Source organism: Astyanax mexicanus, chromosome 25 (assembly GCF_023375975.1).
Source record: "Astyanax mexicanus isolate ESR-SI-001 chromosome 25, AstMex3_surface, whole genome shotgun sequence".
In the NCBI taxonomy this organism is placed as follows: Eukaryota; Metazoa; Chordata; class Actinopteri; order Characiformes; family Acestrorhamphidae; genus Astyanax; species Astyanax mexicanus.
The window spans coordinates 3198387-3219097 of NC_064432.1; the positions used below are offsets into that span (position 1 = coordinate 3198387).

A 20711-nucleotide genomic window follows, 5' to 3' on the forward strand; every position below is an offset into this window, starting at 1 on the left:
CATTCTGAGATGCTTTTCTGCTCTCCTCAGTTATAGAGAGTGGCTATTATGGAATTAACTGTAGCCTTTGCTTCATGTCCAAACATTATGATTATTCTCTATTGACCTCTCTCATCGTCTGTCTGCAGACCTAAAGAACTGCACACGAAACATCCTGAGTTACACTAAAGAGAGAGTTGTGCTGGAAATCACAGGAGATCTGCAGATCTACATATATCATACAACTCTACATGTCATTATTGATTACAGGTCTGAGAGTTTGTTAAAAAGCCTCACACTTAGTTGACCGAAAAAGGTGGAGTACGGACCTCATTGCAGAACATGACCCAGTGCACACAGTCCAATAACCACCAACAAAGTGATATGGAACCTTTGACCCCAACACACATCCTACAGTGTCAACTTTTATTTAGAATTTGCACAGTGAACAGAAAGGAACAGATCAATGTATACAAATAATGCCTTTTAATACATTTTATTTTTGTTTCTTTTGTATTTTTTATCCTAAACTAACCACATGCCTCAACATTTTTAAAAATTACATCTAGCTAAATGATTTGTTTATAAAGTTCAGAAATATTTCAGCACAAACTAAACTACAACAATGTGAGAGCAGTAAAAGTGACATTAATATTATTTTAAAATATAAAATCTTACAGATAATTGTTAACTTGGCTCAACAACTTTTAGGCAGTTTTTGTCAGTAACAATTTTGCAGTAACACACTTTATCTAATGTAGCAAACATCCAGTAACAAAGACACTGTAACGATTAATACAAAAATATGTGCACTTTTATAAATTACAAATTACACAAAAATGGTGAAAATCTAAACTTAACGAAGGATACAAAATAAAACTCAATCTCATTAGTAGATTTAATACTTACCTAGTACTAGCTAGAAGATGTATAAACTTTGCTCCACTACTGACAGTCTTAGTCTTGTTTATTGTAGCATTTATAGCATCCTCTTCTTCATGTTAAATACCTTCATATCACATTTCTCCCCCAGCTCACTTGGTGTCATATTGTGGATAAAGTTCATCACATCTGAAACACTTTTCTTCACAGATTGCGACTGTATGTCTAGGTTTGTTTCCAGGGCTTAAAACTGGAATCAGTGGTTTTGTGGAATCTACATTATAGAAAGTGTAGAGATGTGATCTTTTATCACAGTCGTAAAAAGACAGAGTGTGTCTCTCACAGTCTATATAAACTCCCAGCCTGGAGAACCGATCTCTCACTAGAACCGGAATCATAACAGGATCATTAACATAGTAGCCTTTCTCCTTCTCATACTGAAGAATCCAGAAGTCGTTTTCTGAAGATAAATGAGCATGTTTTTTCTTCCACGCTGTTTCAGTGGTTACTCCAACATACCAGGAAGATGGATATTCATAACACCATGACTTTATAAACCATGAATATAAAAACCATGAAGGAGGAGGTTCTGTGAGAGCTGTTATTTCCCAGTAGTATCGTCCCCTGATGATTCTCTCTTTACACAGAACAGGAACACGTCCTGTCTCATTTTTGTTTGACTTCCATGTTATTCTTGTCACATTACTCTTGTCCACCTTCATCTTTTCAACATCCACAAAACGTGAAGATTCTGTTGGCCTTATAGCAACTGGAAAAAGCACATCAGATTGATGTCAGGTTACATGTGAAATTCTTTAAGACCATCAATATACTGTCACACGCTACAATTGCAATCAAAGGATTAAACCTCTTTAAAAATTATGTTATAAGCAACATGTACAAAGTTTCAGCTATTTACAAATAACCAATAAAACAAGAAAGATAAGCACTATAAATAAGTGCTAGGGGATATAGCCTTACATCAACTGTATAACTGAACCTCAATAACGAGATCTCCATATTGCTCCATGGGTGAACTCATGGTTGTGTGTCATGGTTGTGGACATAGCTTACAAGGAAAGTACCTTCACCCTCATGGATGTGCCACCTAAAGCCACTAGTGACAAGGATTCACCATCGCTTATGCTTAATGAATTGGTGTAGTAGAGTGATGATTAAGTGCTCCCTTATTTTTTTTTGAGTAGACGTGTTTGTGTTGAGATTTTCAAAATGTTCTTGTTTGATTGGTTTATTGCAAGCAGCTAGAAGTTGTAAATGTTGAAAGTTGTGATTTGAATGTAGTTTTTAAGTAAGTATTTTTTTTATTAATTGATTAATTGAAAGTGACATTTTGACACTGGCTAGTAAGTTATAGGTATCTAAATATTTACCTTTGCAGGAAAGCATTTTTTCCCAATCTGTAAAAGAGAAAAAATACAAATTTGGAGCTATTTTTCATGTTCTACCAGTGAAATAAAGTCAAATATTTAGATGTTTACCTGTAATTTCTTTTTCTGTGTTTGTAGCTTTGTCTGTTTTTTCTGAAACAGTTCAGTAAGGAATAATGTGTTAGTTTGCTCTTGATTACAGTTTTGAAAAAAAAAAAAGTAGTAAAATGTAGCAGCTACCTAACTAATCCAACAAAACAGGCTGTTTAATGTTTTATCTGTTTAGAGCTTGTATTGCAAAAAAGGGGCACATTTAGCTGTGGCACTATATTTAAAACACCAACCCAAATGTGCTAATAGCATTATGTGATATTAACCTAAGAGAAAAAGAGAAACTCTAAAAATATATTTTACTGTAACAAAAATATGCAATTCTCTCTTTCAACAGTTTAATCTCATTAACACCTCCATATCATCTGATACATCTGCTCTCATCTAGTTGGATAATTGTGAACACTATAATTTAACGCCTCATTCTATAGCTTCTTTCTGGTAATAATACATTTGTTTATGCCAATAAATGTTATATAATTACATAGGGGTATAAATACACTGATTCAAACCATACCCCACCTAAAACTAAAGCTAGAATAATTAGCCAAACATGCTCACTGTTCACATCTTTGTATTTGTGCAGCAGTGTGATGTTAAATGTTAATCATTAAATTGTGTAAAATAAAATAATAGATTCTGAAATTAAGTGTTTCTGATGCATGATGATGTGGTTGATGGCGTTACCTGAGGTTTGAGCAGCTCCTGCAGTTGTTTCAGCAACAGGACCTGTTTCTAGTGGAAGAGTGATGTCTCCTTTAAATTAAATTTATTTGTAAAAGTTAGATAGCTGGTTTTATCTTATAGAGATTTTTACAGAGATTAGAAGTAGCTTAAACATCATTTAACAGGGCTCAACAGGGTTCAAGCCACAATGCTAAGAGACACAGCATGCCTCAGCAAGTTTACCATAATGCTAATAGCTGATGGTCTTTATACTATTTCTGTAAAAATATGTAAACATTAACAAAGCAAGAATAGGTAAACAGTTGCAGTGAAATTATAAGAAGTATTCAGGTCTACTCACCAAGAAGATTTGTTTGTTCACCTAAATGACCACAAAGAGAAAAAAACAACATTATCATTTAGATCTTCTGTTCACATTCATTTTAAGTAAAATAATTTCATTCAGAATTAACTGTCGACATTCACCTGGTTCATATTCTTATCCTGAATCTCACCTTTTGATGTGATCTTCTGTTCTTGTGTAAAAATAAGACCTATATTCAAGAATATAAAAACAATTAGAATATTTTCTTACTGTATAAAAGAAGATAAAGAGAAATGTCTTACCTCTGATCTTGGGGATGAATAGGAATGCCATTACAGTGAAAACCAGCAGATTGATAAGCAGTGAGATGATGAAGGAGACTTTCCATCCTGGAGAAACTCCTGATCAAATATTCAATCAAATTTATTTTCTGATATACTGACAAAAATACTGAACAATTAATTAAAATGTGTTTAGAAATGTGTTTTGTTACCTGATGTCTGTTCTGTTGCAGGAGCTGATTTGAGTGGCAGAACTCTTCCCTCTTTTATCTCATGATCAGATAAACCCACAGAACAGGAGATCCACTCTGAGTCTGAGGGAGAGAACATCAGCCAAGATCTCACACTCACCAACCCTTCAGAATCTGAGAGAGAGAAAGAGAGAGGGATTATTAGGGCGGTTGGTCATTCTCAGCACTGCAGTGACTCTAAGGCTGAGCTCTTAAAGGAGCACTTACACTCCTAACACCTCTAACAAACTAACTAATTCTAATCTCATTTCCTTCTCTCTCTCCTTTCTTTCTCCATCACACTTTTATCATTTGGTCTATATATATATATATATATATATATATATATATATATATATATATATATATTATATAATATATAATTTAATAGACACAAGAGCATTGCTCTGAACACACTTTTAAAAAGGTTGACCTGTTTTGTGCTGAACAACCCTGTTTCTGAGTTCTCTTCCTCTCATGTCTTTCCAGGTGATGATGGGCTTTGGTGACCATCCATCTGAAGCACAGGTAACATTCACCTTATCTCCAGTTTCAGCCAATGAGAGGACAGGAAGAGACCCAACCACTAGAGTAAAAAATGTTAAAGCAATTTTACACTCAATGTTACTTTTTGTTATTATTAATGAACCAACTTGTCAAGAAACAACCTTATCTTATGCTGATTTTAACATTAACAGCTACTGTATGTTAATATCTTACCTGTAATATTCAGGTTTACACTGGCCCTTTCATACCATGTTCCACTCTGAACAAAGCACACGTATTCTCCTCTGTCTGCTAGAGTGAGATTCTCCAGTTTCAGAGAGACGTTCCCTTTCTGCAGATCCCCAACCAGAGACGCTCTGCCTCTGTACTGAGGATCTCCTGTGTTCTCCTGCACCTTCAGATCTTTATACAGCAGAACCGGGCTGTCTTCTTTATTGGGTCGGTACCAGCTAACTTTGTAGCTCTCAGCGTTAAGAGCAGGGGACATTTCACACGGCAGGAGAACAGAGGATCCTACTTTAGCCTGGATGAATCCACCAGGAACCTGCAAAGAGAAGATTTCTAAAAAAAAAGACAAATTATGTTTCAATTAGTTTCAGTGTATACTAACAATATTTTGTGATTTTTCTTTTAAAAATATATAATAATTTGTTGATTATGTGTTGGTGCAAACATAATTACCTGCAGTGGAACATCCAAAAAGGCCAAACATCATCAATAGAACAAGCATAACTGCTGATGGAAAAGAACATTAGTTTGTGTGTATTGCATTGTAGTGCAGTCTATAATTTCATTAAAAGTGACTGGGCAGCTCAAAGGGGATCTATGAACTAATCTAAGTTCACTAGGCTAATCTTCCTCTTTTAGAAGAATCATCCTTTAACCATCCATTATTTATTAACCAATAACTTAAGTAACAGAGTGATGGCCATTGTTTAGTTCCCAGGATTCAGAAAGCTTCAGAAGTGGGAAGAATCTTCTCTTATAAAGCTCACCAACTCTGGAATAACTTTCCCTATAATGTTTGGTCTCAGATTCAGCAAGTCGAGTTTAAAATCTCAGTTGTTTTGTGTGTCTCACTCTGGTTTGTGGGAGGTGGAACAGATGGATGTCAATGTTTCAAGGTGCTCGTGTCTAACTTACCTTCTAGCTCTGGCTAATTAGGCCATCATAGTCTGATCTGCTGGGGTCATTAGCAATACTCAGAGAATTCACATTCTCCATAAATCCAAAACTATCAAAACTAATTTGTCCTCTTTATCATCTTACCCTAGCTCCTATTTGGACACAGGGCCTGCCCAATGCATTATGATGAAATGTAGTAGAAGGGCAGAGCTAGAGCTGGAGGAGTAAGAAATTTTGGGAGGAACAAAGGCTTACATGACCTCATACTAAATAGAGTGTAACAGGAGGGGGGGGGGGGGGTTTGGTGGGGCATCCGGCGGGACAGATAACTCGAAGGAAGGCAGAACAATGGAATTTGGTTTGACTGGATTTTCTGAAGAACAAACAGCCTTACTAAACACACCCTCAAACACTGACATCCACCCACTCCCCCGTGCACTGACACAACACCAGCATCTCCATTTACCACAATTTCCTATGTCCATGAACCCCTGGATCTGCATTCTTTATGTAAGGAGAAACATTAATTACCAAAAGCTAAACTAAACAAGTAATTTTTGGTCTAGTCGTAAAGATTGAGGCTGTGCTTCAGCCCCAAACATTTTGGGAAGGTTGTTTATAATAAGAGATGAATAAGAGATGTTAAGGTGGCATGTCATTAAACAAAACTGACCAAATGCATTTGGTCAAGACCAACTGGGCTAGGCAAGGCTTCTGCCAGATCTAAAGATCACGGCAAACAGGAATTACTCCAGATTCTCTGAAACTTTTGATGCTATTCTGCTGTGCTGTAAATGATGTGATTTATAATGTCTTTATCATTTTTTTATTGAGGAAAGGCAAAAACCACTATTCTGTGAAAATTGTATTGGTTGCTTTAGCAATTATTATGTTTGTCCGTAAGTACCTAATGTTTGTGCAAATATTGAGGAGGCAGAAGGAACATTGAGCAAGACTTTTCAGCAGGTTGTCTAATTGGCTAATGAAACAAAAATACACAGAACAAAACTAGTATGTTAAAAATGTCCAAAATGTTGCATAATCAAGTGGTAAACAGTAATTGAGAGAGTTTTAATGTGGAATGCTCTATTTTAAAGAGACATGTAAGTTTCTCAATTAACCATTTCACATGTAACCCCTTTATTACATGATTACATTAGCTTATAAAGCATTGAGTTTCACAATTCAATCAAGTACTTCAGTATTAGTATGTCATCTGATGTTGGTTTTACAAAAATAAAAAAAGTAGATTAGATTTTTCTACTTGCATTCTTCATTCCTCATGCTCTTTACTTTACTTACTTTCCGGCCATACTTTAATACTTTAATATCAGATTTATAAGTTGTTGCTGTTTTTATGCTACTTGACAAACAAGACCTTAAATACATAAATGTTTTTAACCACCAGCGACTGGTGAAACTGACCTGTTCGGTTGATCCTCTGAGCCATATTCCTTAGATCAGCACACACAGAGTGAACAAGAAGTAAAAGAAATTTCTACAGCTTTCTACAGCATTAACATAAAAAAACATTTTCTACAGCACATAATATGCTTTTTATGTCTTTTCTAAAGCAGAAAACAACCTCTCCTCTGTTGTGAAACCATGGTGAAACATTAATAGCAGTGACCTGGTCAGTAAACCCTTGCTGAAAAAGGAGGGGCTACACAGCTGCCACAAATCCAGAGTTAGATCATATAACAAGTACAGTGGCTAAACTTTGAACATTTTTAACCCTTTGTCAGCTTACAACCACAAACTGAAATGTATTTTATTGAGATTTTAAGTAAAAGACAAACACAAAGTAGCACATGATTGTAAAGTGGAAAAAAATAATACATGTTTTCAATTTTTTAATGAAATAAAAATCTAAAAAGTGTGACAAACAAATGTATTCAGCTCCCTTTACTCCTAAACCTCTATAAATAAAATCCAGTGCAATCAATTGCCTTGGGAAGTTACTTAAATATTAAATAGAGTCCAGCTGTGAAAAAAATATAGATTCAGTATAAATATAAAACACTTGTTCTGTGAAGGCCTCAGTGGATTGTTAGAGTGCAGTAGTGAACAAACAGCATCACAAAGACCAAGAAACTCATCAGATTATTTGTGTAAATAAAACACTAGAACATTAATATTCAAAGATAACAAGAGCTGGTTCTAAGAGAATATTACCCTATAGTATGTCCAGGGGTGGAGAATTTATGTCTCTGAAAGATGAAATCCTACATAATTGTGGTTTCCCTCATTAAATACACCTGATTTAATGTACCTGCTCATATTCAAGCTTTGCTAGCATGTTTGAATCAGAAAATAAGCATACTTTTAGAAAAAGTTTCCTTAAAGGTAAACTAGAGTGGAACAGAACATAAACATATAGTTTGTTTCCAGCATTTTTTTGCTTTTTCTGAAAAAATCTATATTGGCTGAATCTTGTTAACTATAAAAGCTCACAGGGTCCTTATCTTTTATCCCTGGACTGATAACAGCAAAATATTTACTTTTACTTGTAATCTTCATTTTAAAAGTATGAAGATGAGCTCCCTTATCTATGTTACAGAAGGACAGAGTTTTTCGTTGGAAATCTAAAAGCAGCCCAAGGGTGGTAAAATGTTCTTCAGCAGGTATTGTAGTGCGAGGATTAGTACTAGTGTAAATACCAGAACCTTCTTCATAACAGAGAGCTGTGAGGGTCTTTTTACTGGGGAGCTTCTGAGTCACTCCTACACACCATGACTTTTTACTCTTCTTTTGGTCCACCAAAACTTCCCAGTATTTCTGTCCTGAGGAGAATTCTTCTTTACTCAGAACTTGAGGAAACGAGTCAGTATTTAAGTGCTCTGTTCTTTTCAGTTTTCCACAGTACACACCATTACCTTCTTGTGTGATAATGAGAGGTTCTTGAAGTGTAGTTGGATCTACAGTGAGCTTCACTGTGAAAGAAAAAGGCAGTTTAACGATTGGAGAAGTGATGAGAAAGATGAAAGTGAATGAATGTTAAAGAAGAAAAAAGCTTACATCTATCTTTTTTCTGTGTCTTCAATTTATTCCATGTCTTCACTTGTTCTTCAGCATTAACTGGAGCTACAGGTAACTCTGTACTGATACCTGTATGGAAATTACCATTTAAACACAGTGCAGAATTTTAGGCTACATTCACATTACATGACACATTGCTCAAATCCGATTTTTAGTTCACATTCATTGTAAATGTAAGTGATCTGTATCTAATGTGTGTGTAATGTGAACAAATCTGTCCCTGGAACGCCTCACATGCGCACACTGATATGTACTGTATATAAACCTCGCCTTCTTCACCACCAACAAAAGATGTCATAATTGAGAGACGACTCGTAGCAGTAAACAGCTGGTCTGAAGTTCATGCTCAGGTTGAGGAGGTGAAAAAAGGCCAGACAGTTTGCTTTTGCTGTTTTTGCAGCTATAGCTGCACAGCTGCACCAAGAGATGTGTGAGCACCAGAAAGAAGCACGTAGTGCATTTGTAAAAGCAAAACGATGCATGAATTCTGATTTGATTATTCACATTACTCATTATTCACATATATCTGATCCATGGATCAGATATGCATAAGATTGAGAGCCATATATAAAACTGATTCAAATCTGATAAAAAAAAATTCAGAAATCAGCTCTGAGCCACATTGAGCAAAAAATCTGATTTGAGTAATTTCAGCCTGATAATGTGAATGTAGCCTTAGTAAAGGTTAAAAGCATTTCTCCCTTCACACCTTTAGGTGTCATTGTAAGTACAGTTAAGAATAAACCTGGTGGGCTGGAAAAAAGAAAATACAGTAGTTGTTTACTTCAGAAATCAGATGTTGGAGCTGGGAGTAATGTCAGCCAGGTTGAAGCAATTCAAATTAAACATTCAAGTAATTTTGCACTATTTTCATTTATTGTAAGCTGAAAACTTTCACTTACCAGTGATTTATTGCATTAATAACCAAAATGTGTCCCACTTTTTATGTCCCAGGTTGTCATTGTTACAGGAGTCCTACCTATCCTGGAGGTTAGTGAGTCTCCCACTGTTTAATAGGGACTCCTGATAATAGCTCTCATACCCACAAATTATTAACAACATCCAGGAAATCCCACAATCAACAAATAGTGCTGCAGTCTCCTACCACCCCTAACCCCCCTTAACATATATATTTTAAAAAATCCAGAAAATTGTTTTATCAGGGTGGGATGTCTGTTGTTAGCATTGTCCCAGGTTAGCATTTTCATATCCAAACACCATGGAAACATCTCCTCCAGATAGAAGTTGGACGGCACTATGTTTAAGACTGATTTAACAAAAAAAAGAATAGCTACAAGTAATAATAAACTATATAAAACTCATGTTTTTCCTACTGTTGCTGTTTAGTGCAGCCATCTTGGATTTTAAATTCAGGGTTGATATGGCTGCCCGAATTTTTGGGTAGGAAATTTGATGAGACAGTTGTGAGGTATTCTAGTTAAAAACAGTGCTTACCTTTAAGAGGACATGTTTCTTCTTGTGTGGATTCATGGAAATCTTCTATATGTAAAAAAATGTAAAGTTATATATCATGCACATATCCTTGTAATCTGTAATTCAAGACTACCTGACTTCAATTAATTGCTTGTTAAATGGGACAAAGTGTAAAAATGCTTACAGGGGAAGGGGGAAAAACACTGTAGGCCCATAACTATAAGCAGTTCAAAAGTTGGAAAATGGTACCTGTTGCTCGTGCGTTTTTCCCAGATGAACAGTGTGGTAGCAAACCTATTGTTAAAGAAAATAAGAAAATAAATAATGTGAGTTAAATTCTGTTTTTGTGATGGAGTTATATACAAAATGTCTGCAATATACTTTATCAGTACCTTGTCTTATTAAAAGAAGAAGAACAGTCAGGGTAATGATGATGATTAGTGAAAGTACTAGAGTTGAAACAAACGCATCCCTCCAGATTCCTACAGAAACATAAGGATGGGTTGAAACTTCAGAGGACAGAATTTTAAAGTTCTGAACAATCTATAATAATTTTAGAACATATTTGTGGTATTAGTGCTGTTATATCAACCTCTGCAAAGGTTAATAACTCATAGTCTCATTCAAACTGACCCAGTATTTTGCCTAATTATTCAGTGGTGTCTTGTGGTGGTGTAGTGTAATATAATGTAAATTATACATTGAGAGATTCATACCTTTGTATGGTATAACTCTTGCCTCTTTTATCTCCTGATCAGATGAACCCACAGAACAGGAGATCCACTCTGACTCAGATGGAGAAACAAGCAACCAAGAGCTAACACTCACCAAGCCTTCAGAGTCTGATGAATACAAAGAAAAGTTAAAATGGTCACAATGCATATTTAGTTTGAATATAATATGCTTTACATTTTATATGCTGTATATTATTGTGGTGTTTCAGTGTTTTAGCATTTCAGCCTGTGCACTTTTCAGAATGGAAGGGTTAGCTTGATCAGCTGAAATAGCTTAGGTACCCCACTAACAAATTAGTGCCCATTCCTCCAGTAGAAAACTTATCCATTTCAACTTTCAGCATTTGATTACAGTTTTTAATCCTAAATGACCTTCTGTTTCAGGAGATGTATGTTTTGCAGGGCGCTCTGCTTGGTTTTCTAAAATGTCTTCTATTCTAGATTGTTATCTTAGATTAGCTTAGCACCAGTGTAGGCTTACATAAAGGTTCTAATGGCTAAAGCACTAGACATAAAAATGTGCTGTTAATGATATTTTAATACAAGCAGAATTCTGAAGTCATCTAGAGTACCACTTTTGGGTGCCTTGAACCAATGCATTGGTGTAAATTTTAAAAATGTTAAGTTTCAGGGGTTGCATCTGTATTTTCCATTGCCAAGATAGCAATACACCAGAAATATGCCTGAACACACCTCATTTTCAGACCATCACGCCCATTTACCTAGATATATTTACTCGCACCTATGTCATTTAAACAACAAAGGTGGAAGGTGTGAAAATAGACTGTGGATGGGGTGTAAGATTGTAATGAGCATCGAGATGCGCCTTGCAGTGTGTAATATAGGGTCTATAATCAGCAATAGCATTTACACAGGCTAGCTAGCAAGTTGCAAATAGCAAAGGTGTACAGCTGAAGTTTTTGGGTGCAGCCTGGTCGTGAACTTTGGTGTATTCTCTGTGCAATTGCTCAAACCGAACCATGTCTCCCGTACCGCGACGGTTCATAAAGAACACATGTACTGTATAACCCCTATTTAATAGAGAGCTAGAATAGGTACCATGTCTGTAAATAATATGGTTGGGTGTGAGTTTGTTTCCTTCTTTGTCTCTCCAGGTGAGGTTGGGCTTTGGTAACCATCCATCTGATGCACAGGTGACATTCAGCTGATCCCCATCTTCAGCCAATGAGAGGAGAGGAGATGAGCCCAGTGCTATGAAGATCAGAGGGAGAGTATGTTATGGACTCAACAAACAGTACAGGGAGCAGGTGTTTCTGTACAGGTACTGAAATTTTAAAACCTTTGGAAGATGGATTGAAGATATTATTTGACAAATTAAGACATTTTTAGATATTTATTACCCAAATTACCCAATAGGATATTGCACATAAACCTATACAAGCCCTAAAATGTAGTGTTACCTTTTACTGTGAGATTTAAGCCAGCCTGTTCATACCAAGTAACACTCTTGACATAACAAACATATTTTCCCATGTCTTCCACCACAATGTTCATCAGTTTCAGAGAGACGTTCCCTTTCTGCAGATCCCCAACCAAAGACGCTCTTCCTCTGTACTGAGGATCTCCAATGCTCTCCTCGACTTTCAGATCTTTATACAGCAGAACTGGGTTGTTGTAGCTGTTCCTGTACCATCGAACCTCAAACGTTTCAGCATTTGAAGGGGGAGAAACACCACAGGGCATGACAGCTGATGACCCTAGTTGTGCTGACACAGAACCATCAGGAACTAATAGAGTGAAATCTGATGATGGAGAGAAAGAAAGTAACACAGAAGTTGAACACTCAATGAAATGTTACAGATTACTCAATTTAGTACTGTGAAATAGGTACGGTTCAATCAAATACAGAACATTCCTATAAATAGAGTATCCCTATGTGAGAGTTTCCTGACTACAACTTGCAATACATGCTGGGAGATCAGCTGCTTAGTAAGAAACACTGGTAGTGCAAGATTTCATACTTTTAGCATATTGTGCTATTTTTGTTTAAAACAAGGCAATTTCATTATATTGATTGAGTTTCTGAAGTTTTTTTATTATTACAGTTCATCATTTTGTAGTACATTACACAAAACGTGCATCATTCCTGTTGGCTCAATCATCAATCATCAGTGTGAAGTCCTGCCAAAGAAAGTGCTACCGTCCCTTAAGTGTTTAGTTATATTCCATATAATGGATGACAGCCTGGTCACATTGTTGTAGGCTATTAGAGCAAGTTACAGTTTTCTTGACTGCAAAGTTTCAGTTGATGCTGATTAAAAAAATGATGCCAGAAGCCAACAGAAAATATGTATTTTTGTGTAATGTAGGTAATCAGTCAGATCTGTGAACTGGTGAAAGACGAGATTTGAGAGTTTGCTAAGTGATTGCCAATGCATCAATAGCCCCTGAACAACACAGTATTTAGCAGGTTTAATATCTGGATCTTTTATTGACATATATCTATCTATGTAATGTGCAAACTTCAACCACTAAAACATTCCAGATTACAAAACAACAAAGTCATGTAGTGTGAATTCAGCATGAGTTAAATGTCTATTAGTATCACTTATAATAACCTATAATTCAGAGCATGTAGCAATTAAATATACCTGTAGTATACATGATTGTGTTGTTTTAATTACCTGCTGTAGAACAAGCAAAAACAGATGCAATCCAAATGAGGAACATAGCTGCAGATACATAAAAAATAACACATAAATCTGCATTAGTAAATGCTGCAAAATGAATTCCGCATCTCCATAAAAGTTGTCAGCAGAAGGAAGTGTGAAGTGCTGTAAGATTTTCCGGGAAAACCCCAGCAGATGACATGTCTCTCCAAACAATCACTGATTGTGGAAATTTCATTCTAGAACTCAAGCAGCTTGGACTGTGTTTCTCCACGCTTCCTTTACTGATGCTAAATGATGGTGTTAGTCGTCTTTGTTATATCAAGGAGATGCAGATTTCATTTACCAGCAGGATTTGGCACACTGCCCACACTACCAAAAGTACCAATTGGTCTTATAAAAGATTTTTGGTTTTCATAAAAGGAATAAATCATTCAAAATAGATCCATCTGTGTGTAATATACTACATTGAGTTTCCCACCATAAACAATTCCATAAAATATATTGCAGCCAAACATAGCCACAGTCTTCTGCAGTCTAAGTTTCTAAGCAGTTAATAAAAATAATAAAATAATATTGGTAACACTTCCTTGGATGGTCCATGGTTGATGTCTTGTAGATGCTGAACTAACATTCAAATTTATGCCAATTAAATGCAACTGAATTCTTAGATGAATGTAAATAATTCTATCAAATGTAACTCTATACATAACCCTAAATATATAGCCTAAACACAACCTTTAAACTGAGGTTTAGGTTTAGATGTAAGTTTAATGTTAAAGTTAGGGTTGATTTATGGTTAGGGATTAGTTTAAAATAAACATCTATCTAAGAGTTTCTGAGAACTGATATCTTCAATTTACTGTTAGTTGAATTTCAGTTGAATGTTAGGTACATAAGTACAAAATATCTAAAGTATATTGGACCATCCAAGTAACTAAGTACAATATTTAATAAATACATGTCAAAAAGAGGTTTCACAACGTAACTGTATATGCAACAAAGCTGTAACGACAATAAAGATAAGGACAGCTATCGTTTAGGTGACTGTTACTCATTAACTTTCAGTTTAGTCTGTAGCAACACATTTACATACAACTGCATGTTTATACTATTTCATTCTGAAAATATACAGTTTACAGAACATTGCTGTTCTTTTCTTTAAAAGTTATAATATAACTAAATATAATAATCCTACCTGTTTCCGTCAGTAGTATACGGTGTGATTTGTCCGTTTGTCATTTGCCCTTTGCTCTTTCGTACTGTGCTCAGGGAGGGGTAACCAGGTTGATGATCAACATGGGACTGATATGAAATTATAAATAACCTGTTGAACCTGTTTTTGATGTTTTCAAATGCTAAAGGAAGTACGGGTCCTACAACAAAACACAGCTACTTCGAGTGAAACATCCTGTACTTTCTATTTGTAATAAAAGCTAACAATTGCACATTGTGTACATAAAGCTGTTTTTTTTTATCTTACTTCTTACTGACGGCAATTTCTATCACTTCAGTAATTCCCAGGATATCCCATTGGATATTTTCTTATTTTACTTTAAGTATGTTATATTGATTAATAGATAAGCTTAAATTGTACTGTCTCTGTATCTATACAAATATTACTAATGTTTATTTAATATTAATAACAGTTATTCATATCAGATAACAAATGATTCGTGACCTTTTTGTGCCCTACACTTTATACTTTCACTTCAGAATCATACACTCCCATGGAGTGAGGCTTGTTTCATTTGTATGGTTGCTGGAATACAGCCACAGCTGGCTACAGTCGAATCAGTTTGATCACTGAAATAGAAATTCTAGAGAAACACTTAAGTTAAGTGGTGACACTTGAAGTGGTCACTTCTAGCACAAAGAACACTTATTGTGAATAAAGTGTGGGTCCATGAGATTTGCAAATCCTCACATTCTGTTTTTATTAACATTTATTTACATTACTTATAGATTTACATAACTCACACCCTGTGCAAGGTGCATCACAATGCTCATTGCTATCTTACACCCCGCTAACAGTCTATTTTCATGCTTTGCACCTGTGTCATTTTAGTAGCAGCGGCGTGTGTAAATGTACCTACGCCAATGGACGTGTTGGTCTCAAAATGAGGTGTGTTCAGGTAAATTTTTAGCATATCGCTATCTTGGCAATAGAAAGCACGGGTCCGCCTCTGACTGACACCCCTGCTTGTTACGCATACATGGATATGCAGCGGTGCACAAACCCATAGCACATGCCAGTTGGCAGTTATTACGAACTTTTACTTTAACAATAAACAGAATAAACAAGCGTGAACGGTGAGCAGGTCAGTTTCCTCTGCTGAGAAGCGTTGGAGAAGTTGAGGTAGCTGTGCGCTCATCACAAGGCCTCCATACTTGAACTAGACCATCATCAGATCCCAAACAGAACCTTGATTTGTCTCTAATAACGATACATTTCTTACAGGCATCCATATTGGAAGCAAAAACTGTCTGCTGAATCTCATCAGTTCTCTTGTGTTAAACTGTGTTTTGGAGAGCGGACAGAATTGTTTGTTGTCCCATCAGTTTGGTAATAGATTTACGATTAATTTTTGACCCCCTGTTGCACCATGTAAGAGTGCAAGAATCTTGTTACTATTAAAATTATGAAGTGTGAATATGGCATTGTTCTAACAGTAGCACGAGCCTATATACTAAAACTCCCTCTAGCAGGTTCTATAGGTAAAGAGATAGGCATCTCCCAATTTGTGATACTTCTTTCTGAGCCTACCACTTTAAAGATAAGTGGTAGACCCACATGTTTATCTCTATTATAAATAATGCAACAACAAAATGCATTCTCCAACAAACATTATAACATATTAAACACAGCAGGAATATTCTTCAATGATAAAGAGCAGATGGTTTCACTTATCACTCTCCATCAGTAGTAGGCTCAGAAAGAAGTATCACGACTTGGGAGATGCTGATCTCAGCTGAAGGAGGAGGATCTATCCTGAGTGTGAAGTGTAGTGTGTAGATGAAGAGTTCTATCAGTAGAGCTGAGAAACTAAGACTATACTTTCAGGGATCATTTCTATAGTTTAGAACTTGGAAAGTTGTTCTGAAAGTGTTACGTCTCTCTATCCACGATGACGAGTCGAGATATTTCTTTCTGAGCGTGAATCTGATGGAGAGTGATGAGTAAAATCATCTGTTCTTTATCATTGATGAACGTTCCTGCTGTTTTTCACAGTCTGGAAGGAGGAAGTATAATCAGAGTGGCTAAGAACAATTGTGTACCGAACGTAGATTGCTCTTTGCTTTTTAGTCCTTTTAGCTCTAGTGTTTGGTTTGGTTTGTACTGTAGTGCAAAACAAATGATGAGTTTAATGTTTTGATTAAAAGCTCAGGTTTAAAGATTGCTGTTAAACTACAAACCGATTGATATAAACTCAGCAAGATATGTTGTCCGTTGCGGAGAACATTAAAACACTCTTTTCAGCTTTTTACACTTAATTCAGATTACTGACAGTAACTAAATATGAAGCAATGCAATATTCTCTGGTTACAGCCTACTGATACATGGGACTTTTTTCTAATTAATGTTTGTTTTAAATGTAGTTTCACTTGAAAATGTGTTCCAGTCCCTAAAGTACATGAAAAAGATTTTATTTATATAATCAGATGTGTTGTATTGGTGATCTCAGAGCTGAAGGAAGAGGATCTATCCTGAGTGTGAAGTGTAGCGTGTAGAAGAAGAGTTCTATCAGTAGAGCTGAGAAAATAAGACTATACTTTCAGGGATCATTTCTATAGTTTTGAACTTGGAAAGTTGTTCTGAAAGTGTTACGTCTCTCTATCCACGATGACGAGTCCTGATACTTCTTTCTAAGCGTGAATCTGATGGAGAGTGATGAATAAAATCATCTGTTCTTTTTCATTGATGAACGTTTCTGCTGTGTTTCACAGTCTGGAGGAAAAAAGTATGAACTGAGTGGTTAAATAGCAATTAGTATGAATGAAAGAATGAATATTGCTTTTTAGACTGGTTGGACGGGGTTTGTATTGTAGTACTTTTTATAAAGTTAATATATTGACTACAAGCTCAGATTTACACATTGCTGTCAAACTATAAATCCAATGCATAAACTAAACAACTGTTTGTTCTTGAGAACATTTAAAAAATAGTTCTGCTTTTTACACTTTATTTAGATTATTGATGCTAACTGAATTAGAAGCAACATGATATTATCTGTGTACAGTCTGTTTTTTATGTAATGTGTGTTTTAAATGCAGTTTCACTCCAAAATCAGTTTTTTCCAGTTTTCCTAAGTACATAAAACATGTTTTATTCATATATTTAAATGTGTTGTATTGATGATCTGATCTCAGAGCTGAAGGAGGAGGATCTATCCTGAGTGTGAAGTGTAGCTTGTAGAAGAAGAGTTCTATCAGTAGAGCTGAGAAACTAAGACTATACTTTCAGGGATCATTTCTATAGTTTAATATTTGGAAAGTTGTTCTGAAAGTGTTACGTCTCTCTATCCACGATGATGAGTCGTAGTACTTCTTTCTGGGCGTGAATCTGATGGAGCGTGATGAGTAAAATCATCTGTTCTTCATTATTGATGAGCATTCCTGCTGTGTTTCACAGTCTGGAGGGAGGAAATATAATCAGAGTGGCTAAGAACAATTGTGTACCGAACGTAGATTGCTCTTTGCTTTTTAGTCCTTTTAGCTCTAGTGTTTGGTTTGGTTTGTACTGTAGTGCAAAACAAATGATGAGTTTAATGTTTTGATTAAAAGCTCAGGTTTAAAGATTGCTGTTAAACTACAAACCGATTGATATAAACTCAGCAAGATATGTTGTCTGTTGTGGAAAACATTAAAACACTCTTTTCAGCTTTTTACACTTAATTCAGATTACTGACAGTAACTAAATACGAAGCAATGCAATATTCTCTGGTTACAGCCTACTGATACATGGGACTTTTTTCTAATTAATGTTTGTTTTAAATGTAGTTTTACTTGAAAATGTGTTCCAGTCCCTAAAGTACATGAAAAAGATTTTACTCATATATTCAGATGTGTTGTATTGGTGATCTCAGAGCTGAAGGAAGAGGATCTATCCTGAGTGTGAAGTGTAGCGTGTAGATACAGAGTTCTATCAGTAGAGCTGAGAAAGTAAGACTATACTTTCAGGGATCATTTCTATAGTTTATAACTTGGAAAGTTGTTCTGAAAGTGTTACGTCTCTCCATCCACGATGACGAGTCCTGATACTTCTTTCTGAGCGTGAATCTGATGGAGAGTGATGAGTAAAATCATCTGTTCTTTATCATTGATGAACGTTCCTACTGTGTTTCACAGCCTGGAGGAAAGAAGTATGAACAGAGTGGTAATTTGCTTTATTTTTTGTGAAAAAAAAAAGTTTAATTAAGTATTCTTTATGTCAAAGATTGTTTAAAATTGCAATAGAACATAAAGTTGTGTAACCTTTATAGTAAAGACAATGCTTTAAGTGTTTAATCTGTATTTTATGGCATGATGTGTCATGATGTCTGCTGTTTGCAGTCTGTTGATACATGACAATTATTTTATGTAATTTAAAGTTGTAAATAAATGTTTTGGTCAGAAATGTTTTTCACTTCCTGAAGTGCATTAAGAAAACATATCTGACAGTTTTTTTTTTTACACATATTTAAATTAGTGCTTAATCAAAATTAACTTATCACCGCACGTGTTTATTTTTTAATGCATTCTTATTTTCCCGTTTTTTGACCCAAATATTTAGGTATCCGGTCTGCAGCATAAGCTTATTAAAAAGAGTCAAAAAATGAATCTGCGCCTCACAAGATCTATCCTGAGTGTGAAGTGTAGCGTGTAGAAGAAGAGTTCTATCAGTAGAGCTGAAAAACTAAGACTATACTTTCAGGGATCATTTCTATAGTTTATAACTTGGAAAGTTGTTCTGAAAGTGTTACGTCTCTCTATCCACGATGACGAGTCCTGACACTTCTTTCTGAGCGTGAATCTGATGGAGAGTGATGAGTAAAATCATCTGTTCTTTATCATTGATGAATGTTTCTGCTGTGTTTCACAGCCTGGAGGAAAGAAGTATGATCAGAGTGGTTAGACATAAAACACGAGGTGTGTTAGCAGAGTGTGTTGTTCTGCTACTAGTAAGTAGATCAGACACAGCAGTGCTTGTTAAAGCCTGGGCTTATTTTACTACACAATCCTAAATGTAATAAAATCTTGATACGCACTACAATATATAATATATAACCAATATATAACTAACTAAATATATGTATAAAACCTCTTTTAATACACGTTAGACACTTTTAGACACATTTTAACTGAAATGGTGCATGTAAAACCAACAATACTAAAGAACACTTCCATTTATCAATAAACAGTGCACAGAAAAATGCCACAATTACATAATTATCATCAAAAAAACACAAATTGATAAACACATGTATTTTACTCAACCCATACAAACATTTTTTTCATTTGTTATTTTTTTTTTTACACTGGGTTTTTATCTAACCACTCTGATAACACTTCTTTCCTCCAGACTGTGAAACTCAGCAGGAACGTTCATCAATGATGAAGAACAGATGATTTTACTCATCACTCTCCATCAGATTCACGCTCAGAAAGAAGTATCAGGACTCGTCATCGTGGATAGAGAGACGTAACACTTTCAGAACAACTTTCCAAGTTATAAACTATAGAAATAATCCCTGAAAGTATAGTCTTAGTTTCTCAGCTCTACTGATAGAACTCTTTATCTACACGCTACACTTCACACTCAGGATAGATCCTTTTGGTTTAGACATCACCAATAAAGCATATTTAAATTAGAGCTATCAATCAATTAAAAATGTAACACTGTTCGTCTGGTCTCAGTTTATTGAATCTATTGGTAGTTTAAAAAAATACACAGCCACACCAGCTTCTTGTAGATAAGGTTCTACACCTCTGCTTTACATGGCTGTGTTCACGTTTCACCACACACTCCACACACTCGTTCAAAAGCCGGGGTCATCATACACTGGTAAAATATTTCTTCGAATCATGTAAAAAAACAACAACATTACATTAAGTGTGATTTTCAATAATGACAGCAACCAATTATTTATTGCATCGCTTTAATAATAATTAAATATGATTTTCAGCAGATCATAACAGATATTGGGTGAGCAGTAAAACTCACAGGATTCATTAGCTTCGTGGTAAAGTGCAGGCTGTAGTAATTTATTTTAGTCAGCAGATGACACTCTTCTCTGAGGCTTCAATGCCTCGAATCTTTTTCGGCACAAAAAGGAAGAAGCTTTAAAAGCTTTAGTGAGGCTTCATCCGCTTATCACTAGATTTAACACAGATTTATTT

At 35.5% G+C, this 20711-nt stretch overlaps 1 protein-coding gene and 6 non-coding genes across 7 annotated transcripts; 5 read left to right on the forward strand and 2 right to left on the reverse strand.

The window, feature by feature from the left end:
* Positions 1 to 391: 391 nt before the first annotated feature.
* On the reverse strand, positions 392 to 14629 carry LOC103026444 (uncharacterized). The gene is made up of 22 exons (XM_049472670.1): positions 14530 to 14629; positions 13347 to 13394; positions 12123 to 12464; positions 11761 to 11913; positions 10684 to 10809; positions 10360 to 10449; positions 10217 to 10261; positions 9989 to 10033; positions 8513 to 8602; positions 7934 to 8427; positions 6920 to 6992; positions 5051 to 5104; positions 4583 to 4930; positions 4296 to 4448; positions 3845 to 3997; positions 3654 to 3752; positions 3542 to 3580; positions 3388 to 3408; positions 3048 to 3116; positions 2361 to 2402; positions 2253 to 2279; positions 392 to 1630 (listed from the first exon to the last, which is right to left on the reverse strand). Exons 2-22 carry the CDS (start codon positions 13390 to 13392, stop codon positions 1014 to 1016), a joined length of 3126 nt encoding a protein of 1041 aa, XP_049328627.1. The 5' UTR covers positions 13393 to 13394; positions 14530 to 14629; the 3' UTR covers positions 392 to 1013.
* Positions 14630 to 16379: 1750 nt separating this feature from the next.
* On the forward strand, positions 16380 to 16593 carry LOC125787885 (small nucleolar RNA U3). The gene has a single exon (XR_007429591.1). It is a non-coding gene; the product is annotated as a small nucleolar RNA U3 (small nucleolar RNA).
* A 502-nt stretch (positions 16594 to 17095) lies between these two features.
* On the forward strand, positions 17096 to 17309 carry LOC125787888 (small nucleolar RNA U3). Its single transcript, XR_007429594.1, has one exon. It is a non-coding gene; the product is annotated as a small nucleolar RNA U3 (small nucleolar RNA).
* Positions 17310 to 17780: 471 nt separating this feature from the next.
* Positions 17781 to 17994, forward strand: LOC125787891 (small nucleolar RNA U3). The gene has a single exon (XR_007429596.1). It is a non-coding gene; the product is annotated as a small nucleolar RNA U3 (small nucleolar RNA).
* Positions 17995 to 18496: 502 nt separating this feature from the next.
* Positions 18497 to 18710, forward strand: LOC125787882 (small nucleolar RNA U3). Its single transcript, XR_007429588.1, has one exon. It is a non-coding gene; the product is annotated as a small nucleolar RNA U3 (small nucleolar RNA).
* Positions 18711 to 19229: 519 nt separating this feature from the next.
* On the forward strand, positions 19230 to 19443 carry LOC125787883 (small nucleolar RNA U3). The gene has a single exon (XR_007429589.1). It is a non-coding gene; the product is annotated as a small nucleolar RNA U3 (small nucleolar RNA).
* A 421-nt stretch (positions 19444 to 19864) lies between these two features.
* On the reverse strand, positions 19865 to 20078 carry LOC125787886 (small nucleolar RNA U3). Its single transcript, XR_007429592.1, has one exon. It is a non-coding gene; the product is annotated as a small nucleolar RNA U3 (small nucleolar RNA).
* Between the last annotated feature and the right edge of the window lie 633 nt (positions 20079 to 20711).

Excerpts from the sequence above, each read along its gene's own strand:
- LOC103026444 (XM_049472670.1), bottom strand. The coding sequence starts at position 13,392 with ATGTTCCTCATTTGGATTGCATCTGTTTTTGCTTGTTCTACAGCAG. Across the intron at positions 4,449-4,582 it reads TGTAAACCTGAATATTACAG|TGGTTGGGTCTCTTCCTGTC; the intron begins GTAAGATATTAA and ends TTTTTACTCTAG. Across the intron at positions 3,409-3,541 it reads ACAGAAGATCACATCAAAAG|GTGAACAAACAAATCTTCTT; the intron begins GTGAGATTCAGG and ends GTGGTCATTTAG.